The following is a 22783-nucleotide window of genomic DNA, read 5'->3' on the forward strand; positions in this document are numbered from 1 at the left end:
CCTCCTTACTCTCAGATTCACTTTATTCTTGGCTCATAGGAAGGGACACTTCTTATTATTTGTATTTTGCTTATTTATTTTACAGATTATTTATTTGAAAGGCAGAGTGACAGACAGAGACAGAGAGAGAGAGAGCTCTTCCAGGGGCTGGATCAGAAGCAGAGCAGCTGAGACTCGAATTGGCACTCTGACACAGGATGCCAGTGTCGAAGGTGGTGGCTTAGCCCCCTGTGCCTCAGCACCGGCCCTCTAAGGGACATTTCTTAAAAAGTCTGATCCAGCTTCCTGCTGATGCTCCTGGGAGAGGAGCACAAAGATGACTCAAGTACTTGGGCCCCTGCAACCCGTGTGGGAGACCCGGATGGAGTCCCTGCCTCCTGCCTGCAGCCTGACCCAGCCCCTGGAAATCTCTCCCTCCCCCCTCCCTATCAATCTGCCTTTCAAATTAATAGATAAATCTTTTTCTTTTTAAAGGTAATCTCTTGCTTAATAACTACGTCATAGCTACAGAGAGTGCAGCAATAGCCATGTGAGAATACTTTATCTCTTTGGGGATAGGAAAGTTCTGGAACATGGTAATCACCGTATCTAATAAACAGGAGACATAGGTCCGGAGCACTGTGAGTGTGGGTTCAGTAATATCGCAATGATTTGAAATTGTGCCCCCAATAAGGATTCAGAATTGCCATCTGTGGACATCTAAATGCTTGTGGTTTGTTAAGTTGGATTCATTTCTTGGGAGAGTCTCCCCAAATTGTAGCATGCACCAGTACGTGGGTGCTCTGGAGAGCCACCTCCTGGTTGGGGGAGTCCCTTTAGGGGCTTTCTCTTCTTTAGATTCCAGGGAAACGGTTTCTCCAGCCAGCCTTGGAAACACTGTTTCTGATAAGAACGACTCCATTCGATCCCAGTGAAAGCTCATGATGTAAGGAAGCTCAGAGAAGTGACGCACGGTAGCAGCCCGACAAGGTTCCCAGCTGCCGTGAATTTTCATTAACAAGCTCCATTTCTAAGTTGTGAATCTCCACTCTTTCCATTTTAGTCCAGAGTAAAAGCAAATGGGTTTCTGCGCCGAGGCCCCTCCCCCAAGTGAGTTGATTACATTTCAGGATCTTATAGAGAAGAAAAGGAATTTGTCCCATCTCAGGAGAACGACCATGTTAGCTGTGGCAGCATCTCACTGCGAGAAAAGGAAACCTGGGGAGGGGAGAGGGGCGCCTTGCGAGGTGGGGGGGGTGTCCCTGTCAGGTACAAGGCTGCAGGCCCCCAGCAGGTTAACAGGAGGAAAACTTGGGAGCCAGCTTTTATGCTTTCTGGCACCCTTTCCAGCACAGCATACGGCTTTGTCATAGCCTATTTGTAGAGCAGTTTTAGGTTCACTTTGTTTTTTAAGCGAAGAAAAACCACACGTAATTCATTGGCAGGAAAGAGCCCCAGGAAGAAAGCAAAGCAGGAAGATCACTGAGAATCAAGCAAACGTCCAGAGCAGAGTTCACTGACCCAACTTCCTTCCCTCTCCCAGGGGTGGTGCCATGGCCGGAACACTCCTTCCCAGATACACTGTCCTCAAATCTCGCCCTCTCCCCAGGTCCTGATGTCACCGCCCGCGAAGCGTGTGGCAGGGAGGGGTGTGGATGTCTGAGTGCGTGGAATGCTGTCGTGATTGATAGCGCTCTGCAGCCACCATGACACAGGGCATTGTTTGTTCTTTTCAGTCAACAGTTTTCAATCTAGAGGATGCAGGGGTGGCTTAGAAGGAGGTCACCGCAGGGCATGTGGCCGCGCTATGGTCCTGGGCCTGAGGGTTACAACACCAGAGGACGGGCAGAATCAGGCCACGGGAATGAAATGAAGGTTTTCCAAAATGAAGAATCCCAGGGTCGCCTGGTGGGAAGGCTCCCGGTCTTGCAGCGCCCAGAACACCTGTGAGCTACCCGTTTGGGGAGACTGCTGTCCACCCACGTGCCACTTCCATTACATAACTCAGTTCTCGCTTTTTGTGAATCAGAACTCTGAATGATGGTAGAGACTGTCTCTCCAGGGCTCCTGTGGCCTAGCCCCAGGCACACTGTGAGGCAGATGGTATTGTCCTTGTTTCACAGATGAGGGCACCATGTGTCACAGAGATCGAGTTGCTCCCTCGAAGCCCGTTGGCTGGGAAGTGGGCGAGTGCAGGGCTGACCCCGGCTCCGCCTGCTGTCAAAGCCGGGTGATTCATCACCATTCTATCCCAGGCAGCACTTCTGCTATGCAGGAGATGGCCCTCGGAGTAACCACACGGCCTGAGGCAAAGAAAGGAGGCACCTTCAATCCGTGGGTACATGCAACCTGCAGAGCTGTGACAGCATTCCCTGTGGAATACTGGAAATTGTTCCCAGCCCTCCTGTCATCCCCACTAAGCACCCCTAGGAGTCTTGGGTTTGGGGGATGTGGAACCACCCGGCTAGGTCCCATCCCCTCACTTAAGAGATGAGGACACAGAGCACAGGGCTCCCAGATGCCCTTGGGAAAGGAGAAAGAGCAGGTGGGCACAGGCAAGACCTCACCCTCATTTTCCTTCCTTTTCTCCTTTGCAAAGTTACTTTCTCTGGAACGCTATAGCAAAAGTTTCAGCCTTGACTAACACACATCAGAGTGTTTGTTGTTTTTCTTTTGAATTCCTTCAGTTATATGATGTTGTTAGCATGAGATCTCAGTACTTGGACCTAAGTACTTGGGCCATCTGCTGCTTTCCCAGGTGCGCCAGCTGGGAGCAGGATGGCAAGTGGAACAGCCGGGAGAGACTCCAACTGGCGCTCCTATTGGATTGCCAGCATCACAGGCAGTGGCTTAACCCACTGTGCCTAACAACGGCCCCTGGAAACACTGGATCTATGACTCCGAAGCCCAGACTCCCAGCTGTGGCACAGGGAGGAGACTTGCTAGGCGCTGGGCTGGGGTCTGTGCAGCGGGAGGAGCCCCTCTCCATCCAGGAGGGTCTTGCCTTTGCAGCCTTCTGAGGCCTGCCGCTCCCACCTCCACTGTGGCCTCTGTGCGTGGTTGTGCTTCCTCTCACCTCCGTGACTGTCACAGGTGGAGTCAGGAGCCTGCTGAGATGTGATGAGAGGGCCCACAAGGGCAATAGGCAGCCACAAAAGGGAGTAAGTGTGAGCACCTGGCTTTAAAACAGGTTGTGGCTGATCTCAATACTTGTAATTAAGAGGCAAAAGTATGGCCGGCGCCGTGGCTTAACAGGCTAATCCTCCGCCTTGCAGTGCCGGCACACTGGGTTCTAGTCCCATTGGGGTGCCAGATTCTGTCCCGGTTGCCCCTCTTCCAGGCCATCTCTCTGCTATGGCCCGGGAAGGCAGTGGAGGATGGCCCAAGTGCTTGGGCCCTGCACCCGCATGGGAGACCAGGAGAAGCACCTGGCTCCTGGCTTCGGATCAGCGTGATGCGCCAGCCGCAGCGGCCATTGGAGGGTGAACCAATGGCAAAAAGGAAGACCCTTCTCTCTGTCTCTCTCTCTCACTATCCACTCTGCCTGTCAAAAAAAAAAAAAAAAGAAAAAGAGGCAAAAGTAAAGCAGAAATAACTTGTGCTCTAAAGTTCGAAAGACATGATCTCGGACGTGAGATCGGACATGAGGAAGACAGAGCTGCGGTGCAGCCGGTAAAGCTGCTGTCTGCAGCACCGCATCCCATATGGGTGCCGGTTTGATTCCAGGCCGCTCTACTTCCAGTCCAGCTCCCTGGTGATGCACCTGGGGAAGCAGTGGAGGATGGCCCAAGTGTTAGGGCCCCTGCGCCCACCTGGGGGACCTGGAGGAGGCTCCTGACTCCTGGCTTCCATTGCCCCCATTTGGGGGGGGGTGAACCAGCAAATGGGAGATATCTGTCTCTCTCTCTCTCACTCTGATTTTCAAATAAATAAATAAATCTTAAAAAAGAAACCCAGGTTGTGGGAATCATAGCATGGTTCACCCGGGCCTCTGCATGGCATTGAACCTGCTGCCTTGGACCTGGAGTTCTTCCCATCCACTGCCTGAAGACAGTCCTCACAAGTGACTGGAAACTCCTACAAGCATTGCAGTAAAACCTGTGTTTTAATCAAAGAGTTAGGAATATTTCCATAGCCTGAAACAAAGAATAATACGCACACTCAATTCTACTATCTTAACACATCAGAAACCAGTAACACGGGAAGCTGGCATTCGTTTCAAGACTGACCTTAGAACAAAAAGTTTGTGCTGTCCACATCCTTGGGGAGTGCCCCGGGCCCGCAGAGCCACCTTCAGCAAAGCTTCCACCGGCACCCTGGAAAGGACACGGCTGCACCAAAGAGGCTGATGGGCGTGGAGGCTGATGAGACAGCGGCGGCCAACCTCACCCCGCCATCTCCCCGTTTTGGTCAAAACAGCTTCGTAATAAATGTTACAAATTAGAACGCATGAAATAAAGCTATGCCAACTCAGTATCATTCGGATTTATTTTGTATATTGAGTTCCACGTTAGACTCCACTTTCAAACGGTGATGGTGGTGGCAAGGGGCTGGGACGTGCAGCTGCCTTACCAACGCCCCACTCCTGACGCCACCCCAGTGGTGACTGGACTGTGAGGGGACACACATGCCCCTTCCCACCCTGCCTCTCCTTGTGGGGACAGTGAGCCCCAGAGGAGCGACTCCCCCAAGGTCACACCGTGTGCTCTGGGGCCGCCCCTGCAGTCCAGACGAAGAGCTCACCTTCCTTTGAAAGACGTTAGTTAGCTGTGATTTATATTCAAATGTGCCTAATGGGAGAAATAAAATGATAATGAGAAGGCAACACCTGCTGCTCACCAGAGTGCACGGGAAGCCTGATTTGGTCAGAGCCATTAGAGAATTCAGCTGAACATTCCGGGGCTGTTGCTTGGCGTTTGGGTGATGCATGTGCCAGGGTCAGCTGCTGGGGAGAAACCACCAGCACAGGCAGGTCCGGCGAGACAAAGCTGTGTCAATGACAGCAATGAGAGGCTTGGAAATGCCACGCGTACATCAAATAGTGCTGAAACGAAGCAGCTGTTTCTAATTATTATTTTTTTTTATGACGCAGGCAGTTTTACCTCTGTGGGCCAGCTTTGTGAGCCAAAAGGTGTTGGAGGAGGATGGGCTTTATCTGTTAATTTTGCTGTTGGGTTTTGTGAAAGTGCGTGGTACCCATGAGCACGGGAGAGCTTTCGTCTGGAAGATGCCGCAGAGGCTGCCTGTTCCAACGCCTTCATTTGTCACAGGAGGCAGCGATGGTGAGAGACAGGAAGTGACTGTCCCTGGGTCACACAACAAGCAGCACGAAACCTCTTCCAGGCTCGGGTCAAGGCTGGACTTGATGGACAGCCAGCTGGGATCCCCGGGCTGGGGGCTGCAGTCACCAGACCACAGTCCTGAAAACCATGGAGGAGCACAATGCACTTCTTTCATAAATTCCCTGTTAATGATTGGATTGATCCACTCAGATGTGTATAAATAACTCACAGGTAGGGGTGGCACCGGGTGCAGCATGGGAGCTGTCACTCAGAGCGTCTGCATCCTGACACAGGACGCCTGGTGTGAGTCCTGGCTCCTAGGCCTCCCACCCAGCTCCCTGCTCATGCGCACCTGGGAGGCTGCAGGTGACGGCTCAAGGACTTGGGTCCCCGATGCCCAAGTGGGAGGCCCTCATGGAGTTCCAGGCTCCTAGCTTCCACCTGGCTCAGCCTCATCTGTTGCAGGAGTTTGAGGAGTTAACCAGTGCATGGAAGATCTCTCTCTCTCTGCCTTTCAAATAAAAAAGGAAAATATCCATAAACTTTTGGAAAAAGCTGAAAGCAAGACATTTTCAAGATAGGAAGAAAGAAAGAACCATATGAGCATAGGTATGAAGCTTGCACTTCATATGTATGTGTGCAAGAGAAGGAGTGACCAAAGAACTCACAACTTGGGTTAAATCAACACCCCAAGAAAGGTTAAAACTAATTTAGATCTGAGTTCCCTAGGAAGAAAGTTTTTCTTTTTAAATAAAGATCTATGTGTTTCAAAGGCAGAGTGACAGAGAGTGGGACAGACAGAGAGGGGGAGAGGTCTTCCGTCCCCTGGTTCACTCCCCAAATGCTGGCAACAGGCTGTCTGGGAGCCCAGCGCTCTATCCCAGACTCCCACGTAGGCAAGAGGGGCCCTTGTCTCCTGCCTTCCCCAGCAGTCCTGCCAAGCAGCAGCTTAGCCTGCAGCACCATAATGCTTGCCCCTCCTGGCAATAAAATTTTCACTTGCTTATTTCTTTCCACAAACGCCCTTCAGTTGAGATGCAGCTACACTCTTCTTCCTAACCTCTGACGCCACCACATTCCCCATACACCAGCCTGAGGACCTCGGAGCCAAATCGCAGCAGCCTGGACCTGGGAGTCTTTGCAGACAGCACCATATCCCACCTGCCGGTTGGCAGGGAGCCACAGGGGCCCCCGAGAGGGAAGTCATTTCCACAGCACGGTGGAGTCCAAGACAAGGTGAGGGGCAGTGCTGCGAGGACACCGGGACACCTCATGTCTGCTTCAGGGATGTCAGCGTTGCACAATCACCAAGGTTTGTTTCTACAAATATCCCCAGTTGCATAGCAACTGAAAGCACCCCTGGACCCCATTAACCACCTTCCCATAGAACCTCAAGGCTGATGATCATGGAATAGTTGGCTTCCTCAGTGCCTGAACAAAGTCCTGTCATATGCGCGTGTCCCACGGAGACACAGGTTGTCCCTATGAAGCAGGAGAGCAGAGGAGATTGGAGCTCGGAGGGTCAGGGACTCGGCCAAGGTCACCCCGCCAGGCAGCACTGGTGGTGGCTGCTCAGGCTGCCAGCCATGCCCACTCTCCGTGCCTCCCCGGAAGCAGGACAGTGACAGGATGAGTCAAGGCAGCGCACTGTCTGGAAGGAGGTTTGTGGCAGCTGGTAAGGATTCAGCAAGTCGGCCCGCGTGACATCACTTAGCCACACTGAGCATCTAGTTCAAGGGGATTTCGGAGAGGTGGCTGTGTTAAAGCCACATGGTTTTTTGTTTGTTTTTTAAAGGGGAAAGGATTCAAGGGCTTCACGCTGAGGCTCTGCAGAGCCTCCCTGGGTACCTGAACAGGTGACCTGCCACATTGGTGTACCCAGGGGCTTCCGGGCAAGAGACTAACACCACTTGTGATTCCAGGGAATGGAAGGCAACTTCAAAGTGGGAGTCACTGGGTCTGGAGGAGATGAGAACCGCAGGAAAGATCGTACTCGCAGTCCGCTCCCCTCCCTGGGCCCAAGGCATCACGTTGGAAAAAACCATAATAGCAACCTGGCATCGAGTCGATCTCCTTGAAAAACCAGCGTCTACAGGCAGCTGCCCAGTGTGCCAGGTGCTCTTCCCAACAGGCATCAGGGAGATGCAGAGAGAACCCAGCTGGGGCGCAGTCCCAGCCCGCCTCCCACCCCATTTGGGTTTGCGATGCCAGTGGTTAGACAACGTGTCTCCAAGTTGTAAACACAGCAAGTTTGATCTGGAAGTCACTGAGCAAACAAACACCGAGCCTCGTGTGGTCATGTTTCCACTGCTGCAGCCCTGGGGAAAGATGAGCCCGCTGCACAAGGACTGGCTTTTTTCGAAGGCGCTCTTCTCTTAAATAAAGATTCCCAGAAGTAAGAATCCTGAGGAAGACTAGAATCCCCACGGAGAGCCCGCAAGTGTGTGAACAAGTGTTGCCTGAGCAGGTGACAGCCATAAGGACGCATTCGTTCAGTCTGGCTTCTACAATGACAGAAGCTCTGCTTTTGCAAAGTCAGTTGTTTCTCAGGTGGAAATTCACAGGACTGGGACAGCTTCCGAAACTACGATCTTTGCTAAGAATAGGATTTCAAGATTACGTCACATTTCCCAAATCCCTTCTAGATTCGCAGTAACACGGGCCAGGCATTTGGTCCTGGTCCCTTCACTAAAATGAACTGGCGGCCCAGCTGGGAGAAGACTTACTGAAGGTCACAGAACTTGTTAGTGTCAGAGGCAAAAATGGCACAGTGATTTCCTGATTTCTACAGGGTTCTTTCAGGACAGGTCTCTCCCAAGTGTTGCCATTTCCCTAACACTGTCACCTGACGCTATTCATTCAATATTGTGTTGTTTATGGAGTAGCGATCTCATCTGCTATTTCACTCTCCAAATGGCTGCAATGGCTGGGGCCTGGCTGATCTGAAGCCAGGAGCCTGGGATGCCATCCCACACCAACGCAGGAGCCTGAGTACTTGCATCAACTTCTGCTGCTTTCCCAAGCGCATTAGCAGGGAGCTGCATCAGAAGTGGAGCAGCCGGGACTCAAACCTTCACCCTGATGAGATGCTGGCATCGCAGGTGGCGGCTTATCCCGCTGCGCCACAATGCCAGCGATTTTTCTTCCACAAATTTGGCATGAAATAAATGCCACACAATTTTCTAAAACAAACTGATTCTGACCAGGAGTCTTCAGTTCCCAGCGAAGGCAGAGAGTCCCCAATGCCATTGCGAGTGAAGAGGGCTCACCCTGGAAGCAGCATACCCCTCCCCCGGCCGAGCCAGTGCAGGGACCAAGGGGAGGAAATGGGCGGCAGTCAGGGAGGCGTCTGCTGTTCGGACAGCACAGTGGACATCCTTGCTGGCTGGTGGCGCCTCTGTTCCAGGGCTGTGGCCTTGGCACAGATGATGGCCCCTCCCGAGGCTCTGGCTACACCTGTGGCCCTGTGTGTTAGGGAGCCCACACCACTCTCAGTCCGGGAGCACCTCCCCAGTCCACTCTCCCCTTCCTACCCCAATCCCCTGTTGCACCTGCTCTCCAGCCTCCCCAGCTGCCTTATTCCTTCCCCTGACAGCACCATCTTCCCTGAAGCAAAGCCAGAAGGGAGAGACAATGACCTTAAAGGATGCCTGCTTTCCATCCCAGGATCCAGAGAGTCATGAGAAAAGGACCCCACAGGCTGAACCATCTTCCCAGAACGAGAGGGGAAAATATGGTAAGAAAAAAATCCCAGGTTGCTATCTGAAGAAATGCTCCTGCCATTGATGTACGCCACCTTTACTGTGCAGGAATCGCATCCTGTTGTCACCAAAACAGAATGCATTTGCCCAACAGCTGCCGGTCCACGGGGCACTCTGAGACTCACCAAGCACTGCAAAGCTGGTCTTCGTCCTGCCCCTCCCTTACAGAGGCCAAGCAGGAGTGAAGGAGGGGGATGTTTGTAGTTGCTGTTTCCGGTCCTGAGAAGAGCTGGCAAGCCGCGTGTGTCACATGTCCTCCCAAGAAACCAACACTGACCAATCCTACCCCCTGACACCTCACTTCTTTCTCTTCCACACAGCTGCTGAATGGAGGCAGAGCAGCCGAACGCAGCTTCCAACATTTTCCAACATTATTCCAGGTTGAACCTCATTCCTGCGCATTCCGAGGTTAAGGTTTACAAAAAAAAAAAAAAAAAAAAGATCGTAAACAATCTCCCTCCTAGACCTCTTCCTAGACCTCTGAAAGTCTGGGAGAGAAATGCAGTGAAGGGGAGAAAGAATTGCTGAAGTTCCCCGGGGCTATCTGGCTGTGGTCCTTGTGCCCGGGTGCCAGCATTCCTGACCATGTCCTCTAGCTGTGAGCTTCCTCACCTGTTTTCTGCCCTGATCTGCATCTCCAGCGGAGCTGGGGTATTCGAGGCTGTCAACTTCCTTGTCTCCCTGGAGGAACAGGCTGCAGACCTCCAAGCGCAAGCACGGCTCAGTCACGCAGCGACAAAGTGTCAGGTGTGGTTCTGGGTGTGTGATGATGGTGTCACAAAGTCCCGCCCCTTCGTGGGTGGACTCACCTTGTGGTGCCTGCCGTGGGAGTGAGAGATGGGCACCAGAAATAACCCACGATGTTGCTGATGATGGGAGGGTGGAGTGAAGAGGGCGCGACAAGGCAAGGAGAGGTTTCACTTCAGATGGACAGCATCTGCACGGGTGCCTGGGACACGACCCACAAGGGCTCCAACACTCTTCCAATGCTATCTCATCTCCCTTTCCTGATTTTGGGAGCAAGCAGGATGTGTGAAATAAACAGCACAGAGGAATGGCCGAGGCTGTGGCTATAGAGAAAAGCCCTGGGGCATGGAGGTGTGGGGGAAACAGCCCTGAGCTCAGTGTCCCCATGTGCCTCCTGCTGCCATCGGGGACTTCCCATGTCACTTGGCCTCTGTTGATCCAAGCGTTTTCATTTGAAAATGGGTCCAGCAGGTGCAGAGGTTCCTCTTCCCACCCGCCGTTTCTTCCTAGCACAGCTTCACCTTAGACTTAGATATCTCATGCAGTCACCTGACTGTGTTTTTTTTTAATTAATTAATTAACTTACTTTACCCAGCTGAATAACAGAGATGGAAAGAGAGATCTTGGGCCAGCATTGTGGCTCAGCAACTGCCTGTAATGCCAGATCCTACATCAGAGCACCGGGTTGAGTCCCGGCTACTCCACTTCCCATCTAGCTCCCTGCTAATATGCCTGGGAAAGCAGCCGAAGACAGCCCAAGTGTCTGGGCCCCTGCACCCATGTGGGAGACCTGAATGAAGTTCCTGGCTTCTGCCTTCAGCCTAGCCCCAACTCAACTGTTGCGGCCATTTGGGGAGTAAACCAATAGATGAAGAATTTCTTTCTCTCTGTCTCAGCCTCTCTCTGTCACTCTGCCTTTATAATAAATATAATTTATCTTAAAAAAGAAAAGAGAGAAAAAGACATAATTCATCCACTGATTCTTTCCCCAAATGTCTGTAATGGCCAGGGCTAAGACAGTCTCAGGCTAGGAGCTGGGAACTCCAACTCAGATCTCCCATGCAAGTGGCAGGCACCCATGTACTGGAGGTGTCATCTTCTGCCTCCAGGGTGTGCATTAGTAGGGAGCTGGAATTGGAGTTAGAACTGAGACTCAAACCCAGGCCCTCTGATACGGGACATCCCAAGTGGCATCCTTACCACTATGCTAGAGCCTGCCCCTTTATTTGTGGTTTTAACAAGTTAGTTCACAGAACATCCCGAAGGATGGCCAGCAGACCTGGTCACAGATCAGCTTCCAGAAGGGGTGGCGCCTTCTTTCCCAGCAGAGCAGGAAATCAGCCATCCGGAAATCCGAGCCCAGCCTCTTGCACACGCTTGATCTGGAAGAGAAAAAGAAAACAATATAGCCATGAGAGTTTTGAAAAAAGAACAGTACAGAGACGTGGTGTCTCACCCAACATCACGATATCGGTGCAGGAAGAGGCAAATAGGTGAGCACACATGGGCATTTTCATGGCAGCTGGTAAACAGCTACAGACCCGCACCTGCTCACCCAGACACCCTGGCCTCTCCCTGGGGCCCCAACTCCTCACTTTCCAGCTATTCAAAGGTAACACCTGGCCCAGCAGAGGCCCTCCAGGACCCTGCTTGTGCGCAGGCTGGGGCTCACATCTGCTCTCTCAGGCATGTGCACTGTTCCGTACATCGACTGGTTCTCCCATGACGGCTCCTAAACTCTACCAGGGCAGTTTTTCCTTTTTCAGGGGATAATTTGGCATTTTCCATTCAAATAAATGTACATGTAGCCTTCAGCCGAGCAATTCCATGTTCTGTCATTTTTTTCTGCAAACTATTTTACATATGCCAAAAAAAGAGAAAAGCCAGCTACACAGAGATGTTGATTACAGCATTGTTTATAACAGGAGGCAGCAAGGGAGGTCATCTTAAAGCCCGATCACGGAGAGCTGGTTAAACTCTCGTTTCTCCTACTCAGTTGCATTGCTGCTACAGAATGCCCGAGACTAGGCAATGTCTCAAGGGAAGAAGCTTGTTTGGCCATGGTTCAGGAGCCTGGGTGGTCCGAGAGCATAGTGCTGGTGTCCAGGGAGGCATGATAGCATGGTGAACAGTGACAGGGTGCACAGGTGGCCAGGAAAGAGCCTGCATGTGAGGGGCAGCCTAGCTCTTGCGATGAGGACTCTAGCTCCACGAGGGTGAGAGCTCACTCCCAGGAGAAAGGCACTGGTCCCGTCTAATGCCCTGCCACCCATCACCTCCACCACGGTAATCCAAATCTTTTTTTTTTAAATATTTATTTATTTATTTTTTTGACAGGCAGAGTGGATAGTGAGAGAGAGAGACAGAGAGAAAGGTCTTCCTTTTTGCCATTGGTTCACCCTCCAGTGGCCGCTGCGGCCGGCGCATCTCACTGATCCGAAGCCAGGAGCCAGGTGCTTCTCCTGGTCTCCCATGCGGGTGCAGGGCCCAAGGACTTGGGCCATCCTCCACTGCCTTCCCGGGCCATAGCAGAGCTGGCCTGGAAGAGGGGCAACTGGGACAGAATCTGGCCCCCCAACAGGGACTAGAACCCGGTATGCCGGCGCTGCAAGGCGGAGGATTAGCCTGTTAAGCCACGGCACCGGCCAGGTAATCCAAATCTTACCATGGGTTTCAGGGGTGTGGAGTCGTGTTCAGACCACAGCATCATCTATTCATGGACAACTGTGCAGCTGTGTCAGGGAGGAGTCCCACCAACAGCTTCCGGTAGTGCAGCATGGAAACATCTAGAAGCAGGGGGCTCCAGATTCTGCTCCATCAGTCCCCTCTGTTATTCTCTTAGCTCCACTCCCCATCACGTGTCACCTTCATCCTTGGCTGCCTCCTCTCCCAGCAGTCAAACTTCCCTAGCATGTCTGGGCCTGACATCTGCACACTACCCAGCTCAGAGCCAAGGAGAGAGAAGGGGTCTTCTCTCCCTGCAGTCACCCAGGGCCATCCAGCGTCTCACTGCGATCAGAGCCACCCTGAGCATATTGCTGAGGGTCTCACTAACTAGGGGATGAGGCCAACCACACCCAAATGCCAGGGCTGCTCCGCACCAGGGGGCAGAGAAGAAGATGGAAGGCCAACCCGATGTGGCAGCCACATTCTAGAAAGTCACCCTGGAATCACTGGGCAAAGAGAAGAATGGGGGTCCAGAGTGGGTGGAAGCAGGAAGCCAAGTTGGGGGCTTCTGCCTTCATCCTGACCAGAAAGGAGAAGAAGATCCTAGGAGGTCACAAGGAGGAAATGGCAGGACTTAGGACTAGGTCACCAACCACAGGAAATCACATTGGGAGAGTTAGAGGCAAAGCAATACTAACATGCAAAATTGAAGGTGCATCAAAAAAGTCAGTGAGCGAAGTAATAAGCTTTTAATGAAATATTTTGAAAGTAAAAAATAATGCAAAAAATCATGATGTGTGAAAAAAGTTTAATTGCAAGCAGGATCTATAACTCATTCTTTCCTCTTGCCTCATTCTCCAATATGGCTCAGTGTAGCAATGAATGTAGGAGGAGCCCAGGTCACAAAATCGTGATGCTTAAAAAATGAAAGAAGTAGGGCTCAGTGCTGTGGTAAAGTAGACTAAACCACTTCCTGCAGTGCCAGCATTCTATATAGCTGCCAGTTAGAGTCCTGGCTGCTCTTGTTTGGATCTAGCTCCCTATTGATGACCTGGAAAGACAGTCGAAGGTGGCCCAAGTGCTTAGGTCCCTGTACCCATGTAGGAGACCCAGAAGAAGCTCCTGGCTCCTGTTACCTGGTTTTGGATTGGCCCAGCTCTGGTTGTTGTGACCATTTGGGGAGTGAACCAGCAGATGGGAGACCTTCCTCTGTCTCTCCTTTTCTCTCTCTGTAACTCTACCTCTCAAATAAATAAATAAAATCTTTTTAAAAAATGAAATAAGCTACGGTAGGAATTGGTGGGGTTGAAGTTCGTGGGTTTTATTTTGGCTGCTACAGGCATGTTAGAGCCCCTCGGCTGCAGCTGAGGCCTGTCGGGCAGGAATGAGCAACACCCTTGAGGCTGGGTAGTGGCAGATCCAGCCGAGACCACCAGCTCAACACTGAGACCCCCCCAACTCACTCTCTTCTCAGAACGAGCTGTAACCATCGCTAGCTTGGCCACCTCAAATGAATGTGGCAGGAGACACTTCCAGGAAACTGCCCACTGCATAGGCAAGTCAGATGGTGGTTTCACAACCCTGACCTCCTGCCAGGTGCCCAAATCCGAGCTGTGATCATCACATCACTGCACCGTGAATGCCACCACTCACCAGGCCCTCCTCCTCCGGTGTGCCAGCCTCTATGGCAGGAAATGACAATGATGCTGTTGGCGACCAGCAGGAGAAGGAGGGGGACTGAAATGGAGGTGGGGGAAGCAGAGAAAAGAGGATAAAGAAGAAGAGAATCAACAGCCGGAAGTGGGGACCTTGGTTTGCTCAATCATGGACAAGCCATTTCATGTGAGTCCAAAGCTGCTGTTCCCTCCCCGGTAGCTGACTGCACTGGCAGAACTGGAGGGGTGGCAGATGGAGTCCACACTGTTTTCTTTTGTTTGCAAAGAAAGAAGTCATGAATCCAAGATCTGGAGCTGCCCTTGGCTGGTGCTCCGCTGGGGCTCTCGTGACTCCATGCTTAGCTTGAAGGACCCCAAATCTGGGAATCCAACGCGCTTGGGTGGTCGCCCAAAGACCCAAAACTCCAGCCCAGTAGATGCAAGAGCAAGAGGATTTTTACTAGGCGTTTGCACAAACGGGCTCCCCAGCACCACAGGCGGTCGAGAGAGCGAGAGCCCCGAGCAGGGGTTACAGCAGTTTTTAAAGACAATAGCCACCTGATTAACATATGTATGCAGGGCGTTTGGTGATTAGCTATTTTGAAGGGCAAACTCTTGTTGCGATTTTAGCAAAGGAGGGGGTAAGTTTATACAATGGTCACAGAACCTTATTGCAACTCTTTTCCGGACTCCTGCAAGCGTTATCGCATGAGACAGTTACACAGAGCAGTTTCCCAAGGTAGTTTCCCAAGGTTATTCTGCAGGCAGGTGGAGACACAGTTATTTTAAGGGATGTCTACTGCCAGCAGCTAAACTTTTTAACCCTTTACTAAAATATTATTTTAATATTTACTTTTAGCAGGGGTCTTATAAGCTCTGCAGAGGCTCGTGCCTAAGAATGGATTTCTCCTCTTTGAAAAAGAAGGAAGGAAGGAAGGAAGGAAGGAAGGAAGGAAGGAAGGAAGGAAGGAAGGAAGGAAGGAAGGACCATTCCTGAAGCCTGGATGCAGAACCACTGCTGAGATCTGGAACCCTGAAGAGTGGCCTCTGTCATGGGAGAATGCACCACAGCGGCTAGTGGGGTGCGGCACCAGCCCCCCCCCCACCCAGTGGACCCAATAGGGGGCTTTTTAGGCTGCTAGGAGGCTGTGCAGCAGTTGTGGGCCACTAACGTGCTGGACAGCCTTGGCCAGAGCACAAGTTTTCACATCCATGCACTGGGGATATTGGTGGGGGCAGTAGCCCTAGACCATTTGTGATTCCCTGATGCAAATCCACCAACAGGCTCCATCCCAGGCATGGAGTTTTGGGTAAGCCCCCAGATTCTGATTCCGTAGGTCCAGGAAGCTCCAGGCAGGTGCTGACAGCGAGCCATGTGCCTCAAGCCCTGGGCTTAAGTGGTCCCTGAATTCCATTCCAGTCCAGAGAAAACCAGAGACAAACACTTTAAAACAGACTACTGTAAGTTACAGCAAAGTTATATGAGGGAACTTTCTCTATTTTTTCAAAAAATGTGTTTCTTTGAAAGCAGGAGAGAGAGAGCGAGAGAGAGAGAGAGAGGTCCATGCATGGCTGGCTCATCCCCCACCTGCCCTCAACACTGGGGCTGAAGCCAGGAGCAGGAAACTCAGCCCAGGTCTCCCACATGGGTGGCGGGAACCCAATCACCGGAGCTATCGCTGCTGCCGCCGAGGATCTGCCTTAGTAGCAAGCTGGACTCGGGGCTCAGAGCCAGCCAGTGAACCCTGGGCCCTGGGTGTGCCACCGGTGTCTCCCCTGCTAGGTCACACCTTTTAATTTCTTTCTTTTAATTGACAAGGGCAAGCAGAGCCGAGCAGCTCACAGATTGAAGAAATATTTCAAACGATCACGTTCATGATGGGAGATGCAAGTCTCGTAAAGAAACTGGACCGAAGGGACAGGACTTGTCTGTAGTTTTCTCTCTACTCCAAGTCCTTGACTATCTGCAGGAAGGGTAAGAGGAGCAGGCAGTGGGGGCGGCTGTCTCCCGGACAGCTTACTCCAGGGATTCGTCGTGGGGGTCACCATGGCCCCTGGTGCAGTTTGCTAAGCTCCGCTAAGCTTAGGTATTAGGGGACCCTTCCTTGGAACATTTGTGTTGCAGGGAGAAGAAGGGGAGAAGGAAGCCTTTTTATTTTATTTTATTTTTTTAACTGCTGGAGCTGCCAGAAGCCTGGTTTAAATCCTGGGACACAGTTCTGTTTGTCTTCCTTTTCTATTCAAGTTGCTGATGTCCCAGGCCCTGTCTGCCCCATTGCTCTGTTTGTTTATAGCAGCGAAGTGGAAAACTGCAGCGGCTGTAATTGTTGCTGCTTTGCTGATTGTGCGGCCACCTGGTTGGCTGGATTGGGGCAAAGGCAGTAAATCCCTCTTTAAGGCTGAAGCTGTGTACTTTAGAGGAGGAAGTGGAGAAGTGGAGAAGTGTGGGTGTCTTTTGTTTGTGTCTGCCCTGTTGTTTTGTAAAGAACCACGTAAAGCTGAAATTATTTTCACTGAAACAATGAGATCCCATTAGGGTGCTTTTCTTTCTTTTTTATTTATTTATTTATTTTTTTGACAGAGTGGATAGTGAGAGAGAGAGACAGAGAGAAAGGTCTTCCTTTTTGCCGTTGGTTCACCCTCCAATGGCCGCTGCGGCCAGCGCATCTCGCTGATCCGAAGCCAGGAGCCAAGTGCTTCTCCTGGTCTCCCATGGGGTGCAGGGCCCAAGCACTTGGGCCATCCTCCACTGCCTTCCCGGGCCATAGCAGAGAGCTGGCCTGGAAGAGGGGCAACCGGGACAGAATCCGACGCCCCAACTGGGACTAGAACCCGGTGTGCCGGTGCCGCAAGGCGGAGGATTAGCCTGTTAAGCCACGGCGCCGGCCTAGGGTGCTTTTCATAGCACAAGTTTGCACTAGAAGACTGTCTCTTTTTTTTTTGCCGCGAAATGCCCTGAAACTGAGGTATTCCTCCATAAACAGCTTCATCCTTGACTTGCCACGCATGGCGTCGGGTGTGCCGGCTCCAGACGTTGTCCAAAAGGCCCTGGGCTCGGAGGTGCTCAGATCACCTCAAGATGTCCTCTGGTCTGCAGAGCCCCCACAGCGGCTTTTGCAGAAAATTATTTTCTTTTAATTTTATAAAATGCCACATTCAACATGCACCTTCAGCCAGAGGCCCTAAGAGGTTCAAAGGATTCTGAATTACCCACCCACCCCCTCCTCTTTGGAATCACATGCAGAATATATTTAACATCTGTCCTGCTACACCACCCAAAAGTTCTAAATTGAAGGAAGATGTGCTTCTGGCACTAAATTACCACAGGGATTTTCGGAGGACAGCTCAGTTACCTAGGTTGGCCAGGACATGGCTGCAGGGAAACGCTGCTGTTTTTCAAAGCATGGCGGGGGTGGGGTGGGGGCCGTGAATCATCAGCCAGGCAGCACTTCACCTTGCACCTTGGCCTGGATGTGACAACCCAGGCGATCGCTGTTCCTGGCACTCCACTAGCTCCGGTATGGTCGCTGCAAGGATGGCAATACTGACTAAATACTATACATGAAGCCTGGGGTCCGTGCTTAACAAACACGACTGTATGTAATCCTCGTAGTCAGTGTCTTAGTATTGTTACTATCCTTGTTTAGGAGAAGAAATAATAATAATAATAATAAATACACAAGGCTGCAAGAGTTTAGGTGTTGAGTCAAAGATCGCGAAGGTACTAAGTTAGAATTTGAAGCCGGGCTGTCTGGCTTGGCGCCCACACTGTGTGTGGCTCTGCACGGCACTAATGCATCTGGCCCTGATTCAGGGTGTCCTGCAAGAACCTGTCACGTGCAGGGCTCCGGGTTAGGATCAGGAGCGGGCAGTAGACATGAATGACCAGTGCTGACCTTGCTGAATGCGCTGTCGGGTGACCAGCCATTGCAATCAGCCAGGGACTTCCAGCTTTAGCACCGAATGTTCTGCATGCCAACTGTGGGAGGAAGAATTCTAGGGTAAATCCTGAAATTCCTGGCCCCTGTTGTACCTGTGTCTTTCCTGGTTATTCAAGTAAGCTTTAAATCTAGACGTCATTGTGAAGGAATTTTGCAGACATAACTAGATTGATTTTAATACAGGGAGATTACGGGCAAGTTTTTGACACAGAGGTTAAGCTTGTGGCACAGCGGGTTAAGCCACCACCTGCAGCGCTGGCATCCCATATGGGCAACCAGTTTGGGCCCTAGCAGATCTACTTGTGATCCAGCTTCCTGCTAAAGGTCGGGGAAAACAGCAGAAGATGATCCAAGTGCCTGGGTCCCTGCAGCCATGTGGGAGATCTGGATGGAGTTCCAGGCTCCCGATTTTGACCTGGCCCAGCCAGGCCATGACAGCCATTTGGGGAGTGAGCCTGTGGACGGACAATCTCTCTCTCTCTCTCTCTCTCTCTCTCTCTCTCTCTCTCTCTCTCTCTCTCTCTCTCTCCATAACTCTGCCTTTCAAATGCATACATAATGTCTTTAAAAAAGAAAAAATCTCTATTGGAACACCCCCACTCCATATTGGAGTGAGTGCCTGGGTTTGTTTCCACCTCTACTTCTGATTCCACCTTCCTGCTACCGTACACCCTGGGAGGCAGCAGGTGAAAGCTCACATGCTTGGGTCCCTGTCACCCCCGTGGGAGATCTGCACTGATTTCCAGGCACTTGGCTTTGGCCCAAACCAGCTCCAGTCATTATGGGCATTTGGGAGAGTGAACCAGCAGGTGGGAAATCTCTCTCTCTCCCTCCCCTCAGTCTCCCTCCACTTTTCAAGTACATAAAGAATTTTTTAAACATTTGAAGATAGAGAGATGAGCCGGGTAGCCTTGATTTTCTTGGCTGAGCCTTCAAATGTGAGTCTTGAGCTCAGAGTCGGAGAACTGAGGGTGACTCGGAGCTGGATCTAAGAGGCTCTGAAGATGGGGGGGGGGAGCGTACGGTGAGGAAGGCAGTGGCTTCCGGGGGCTGAGGATGCTTCCACTCGCAGCTGGTAAGGAAATGGGACCTCAGCCCCCTGGGAGCAATGCCTTCTGCCATCAGCCTGAGTGAGCTTGGAACCAGACTGACTCAGCCTTTGAGACCCTGAGCCGCTTCACGCCTGTGCGTCTTGTGGGTGTATAAGCTTAACAGACATTTGTGATCATCTGTGCTTGCAGCAAGAGGGATGTAATGGGCTAGGAAGCTACCCCAGGGAAACCGGGGCTGCTGGTCACCCTAGGTGAGTTCAGACACATGTGGCCTGTGCTGTGAGATGCTCCACGAGAGTGTGTGATAGGGGACTTCACTGGGCGCCATGGGCAGCCTTCTGGGAGAAAATGGCCATGCATTCAGGCATTTAGGATAGGATTCAGATAAGGGGGAGAGGTAGAAAGGCACTGTAGAGGACGGGCAGATTAAGCAAAGACACACAGAGAGAGGAATACGCCAGGGATGTTAGTGCCATGTTCCCAGCCTCCTGTGGAGAGAGCGAAGTGCTGGGGACAGCGGCTGTAGAATGGGTTCATTTGAAACCCATCTGCCCTGGGATGATGAAAATGGTCACGTCCTAGATCGCTTGCTGACAATAGCAATATCACATGAATACTTAGCAAACAGTTTCAACCATTAGATAACAATTTAAGAAAACATTTACCAGAAGGTCCAATGCCTTCTATAAATTTTAAGAATCATGTATTTGAAAACACCTCTTAAATATCTAACATGGTGTAGTTTGTTTAGCCAGTAAACTTAAGCATTCATGTAATATTGCTATTGTCAGCAAGCGATCTAGGACTTGCTCCCTCATTTCTCTATTCTAAGCCCAACTTGTTCTTTCATTTCTCTATTCTCCTCAAGGTAGGAAACTAATTCTATTATAAAGGAATCTGTAGGACGCACAATTTAATCTTTAGACCTTATAAAAGAGATGGCTAACATTTTTCTGTAATAGCATAGCCAAAATAAGAGCTTAAATAATAATCTCATAGCTAGATTCACTTCACCATCAGTGAAGTAAACAGTAAGTAGAAAAAAACCTCCTTTTCAGACCAAAGGGAAAGAAAGTTTTTTTTTTTGCTTTTTTTATATAGTATATATTTTATTAATTTCACATAATACAAAGGCAATTTTCTGGAAGAATCTTCCCTTTGATATTTGAATCATCTGGAATAACAAAGAGAACTACACATAAAAAAATACACCCTCATTTGAGTAACAAAAAAAGACCAGTTAAACACAAATTTTTTCCTTTCTCACAGGTGGATATTGAAGTGGACCTCGTTCGGTTTTCTTTTTAAAAGCTTCCAGAGAGAAAGCAGCTTAAAAGCTAATTAAGAAGAATAAAAATTTTTGTTTGCTGAGCTGTTGGTCTCGGCACCATTTTCCGTTGTTTTGATGCAGGTTCTTTGTCTGCTTCTTCTCTTGCTCTTTTCACTGGACCAGCTGCACCATTTCCATTGCGTTCATCATCACGATCAAATTTTGTTTTCTTCCCTTGAAACTCCACTTTTCCTTTAGCAGGCGCAGGTGGAGCAGCTTTATTTGCCTTTCCTTTCCCTTTAAATCTGCGACCTTTTGACTTCCATTTGTTTAATGATTCTTGTTGATCTTCTATGATTTTTTTCAATGCTGTTTTTTCCACCTCTCCTTCTAGTATTTCCCAAGTCACTTCTTTGTTCCTTAATTGTAGGTTACCATTATGTGCTTCTTTGGCTTTATCTAGTGCTTCCTTGGCCTTTTCTTTAAGTAGAATTATTCCCTCTTTTGCTCCTCTGACAAAGTCTATCCATTTTATTTCACCACGGTTTGAGAAAAGGATGTGCAAATCTTCTCTACAGGTCTGATCATCTAAGTCACCCGAAAATGTCAGCAAGCATCCAATCTTTTCTTCTAGAGATTTCATTTCAGCATCTTCTGCTAACTTTTTTTTTTGTTTTTGAGAGGCAGAGTGGATAGTGAGAAAGAGAGACAGAGAGGAAGGTCTTCCTTTTTTGCCGTTGGTTCACCCTCCAATGGCCGCTGCGGCTGGCGCATCTTGCTGATCCGAAGCCAGGAGCCAGGTGCTTCTCCTGGTCTCCCATGCGGGTGCAGGGCCCAAGCACTTGGGCCATCCTCCACTGCACTCCCGGGCCATAGCAGAGAGCTGGCCTGGAAGAGGGGCAACTGGGACAGAATCCAGCGCCCCAATCGGGACTAGAACCTGGTGTGCTGACGCCGCAAGGCGGAGGATTAGCCTGTTAAGCCACAGCGCCGGCCTAACTTTTGTTTTTCTTCTTGTTCTTGTTTAGCTCTTAATTTAGCTTCCACTTTATTTTGCTTTCTTTCTTCTTTTTTTTTTTTTTTTTGCAAAATAATCTTCCTTGAAAAGTGTCAGCAGGTCTGTGTATTTGTACTTCTGGCCAGGGGTCTCTACAAACTTCTTAGCAGATTCAATACTATCAAACACAACAAATGTTGATCCCTTAAATGCTTTGTGCAGTGTTCTTCTCATCTGAATATTTAGCACTTGGCCTTTATCGTCTAACCACTCTTTTATGTCATCAAGGGTTGCATCAGTTGGGAAGACTTTAATATAAACAGATCTGATTTCACATCATTTTTATACTCATCAGTCACTTCAGGAAGGGGTTTGCTTGGAGATCTTCTGATTTTAGTTTTATCTTCACTAATTTCCATGAGTTCTGCCTTGGATTTGCTCAATGCTTCAACTATTACATTAAAATCTGTTGTGAGGCGGTTTAACCTGTTAAATTTTATCATTATCTCCAAAGGTACCCAACCTTCATCCAGTTTGATTTGTTCCTTTAAAAATTTGTCCCGTGGCAAATTGAAGTCTCCAAAATAATACTCAATTTGATGACAGATTTTGGCCTCCAGGGCAGCCATCTTTTCACTGTCGCCATTTTCAGCCATTGCGGCTACCTTTAAGGTCTCAGTCCCGCGGAGGCGCGCCACGGGCTCACGGCGACAGCGACTCGAGTTCCGGGAAAGAAAGTTTTTAAGTGAGAATATAATTTTCCTCATGGGCATTGTCTACCTTAGAAAAACTACTACAGAACATGCCTGTGACTATAGACTTGTAGTTCAGGCCACCGAAGATTAGAGATGGGACTTGGGCACTCCCTTGACTTGCATCCTCTGGTCTGCTTTAACACAAACCAGGAGGAAAAGAAAGCGAGGCATCAGAAGCAATGGGTGACAGGCCTATTAGGGGCTGATCTGTACAGTGATCTGCCCTCAAGGAGACCCAACAGGCCAGTCTACTGCAGTGGCTTTCCATGTGGTAAGCCTGGGCTTCAGCAGAAGTCAGCTTGTGAAGAGCCCTGGCAGCTCTGCCAAGAGTTGGATCACTGGAAATGGACCTGCCCTGGAGTCGAAGGATGCCCAGGTCTGAGCCACAGATCTTATTGGCTCTAAGCTGAAAAGCCCTTCACTCAGCCCAACTTCCAAAGTGACCACTGCAGCTGAGGGTATGGCCAAGTAGGGTCAGCAACATTGCAGGCAGAACTGTAAATTTCTTGTTAGAGATGCCACCTGCCTTTACCTGGCCAGCTCTCCTCCTAGGCCAGCTAAATAATGAAAGTCAACAGAGTGCCTTCCCCTAGAAGGTTCACACCTCCCTTAGGATGTACCCCATGTGAAGAGATAGATAGGTCTGGGCCTCTTAACTTACAAGTACTAAAGCCCAA

The 22783-nt window shown here is 50.3% G+C and overlaps 1 protein-coding gene across 1 annotated transcript; it reads right to left on the reverse strand.

The window, feature by feature from the left end:
- Positions 1-6801: 6801 nt before the first annotated feature.
- LOC133752066 (lupus La protein homolog) lies at positions 6802-22070 on the reverse strand. The gene is given in 10 exon segments (XM_062182338.1): positions 6802-6988; positions 7110-7273; positions 9635-9724; positions 11049-11151; positions 12933-13015; positions 14090-14173; positions 20473-21011; positions 21350-21431; positions 21433-21680; positions 21683-22070. Coding segments are annotated over 10 exon segments (1905 nt in total). The 5' UTR covers positions 22008-22070.
- Between the last annotated feature and the right edge of the window lie 713 nt (positions 22071-22783).

Source organism: Lepus europaeus, chromosome 23, assembly GCF_033115175.1.
Source record: "Lepus europaeus isolate LE1 chromosome 23, mLepTim1.pri, whole genome shotgun sequence".
Lineage (NCBI taxonomy): Eukaryota > Metazoa > Chordata > Mammalia > Lagomorpha > Leporidae > Lepus > Lepus europaeus.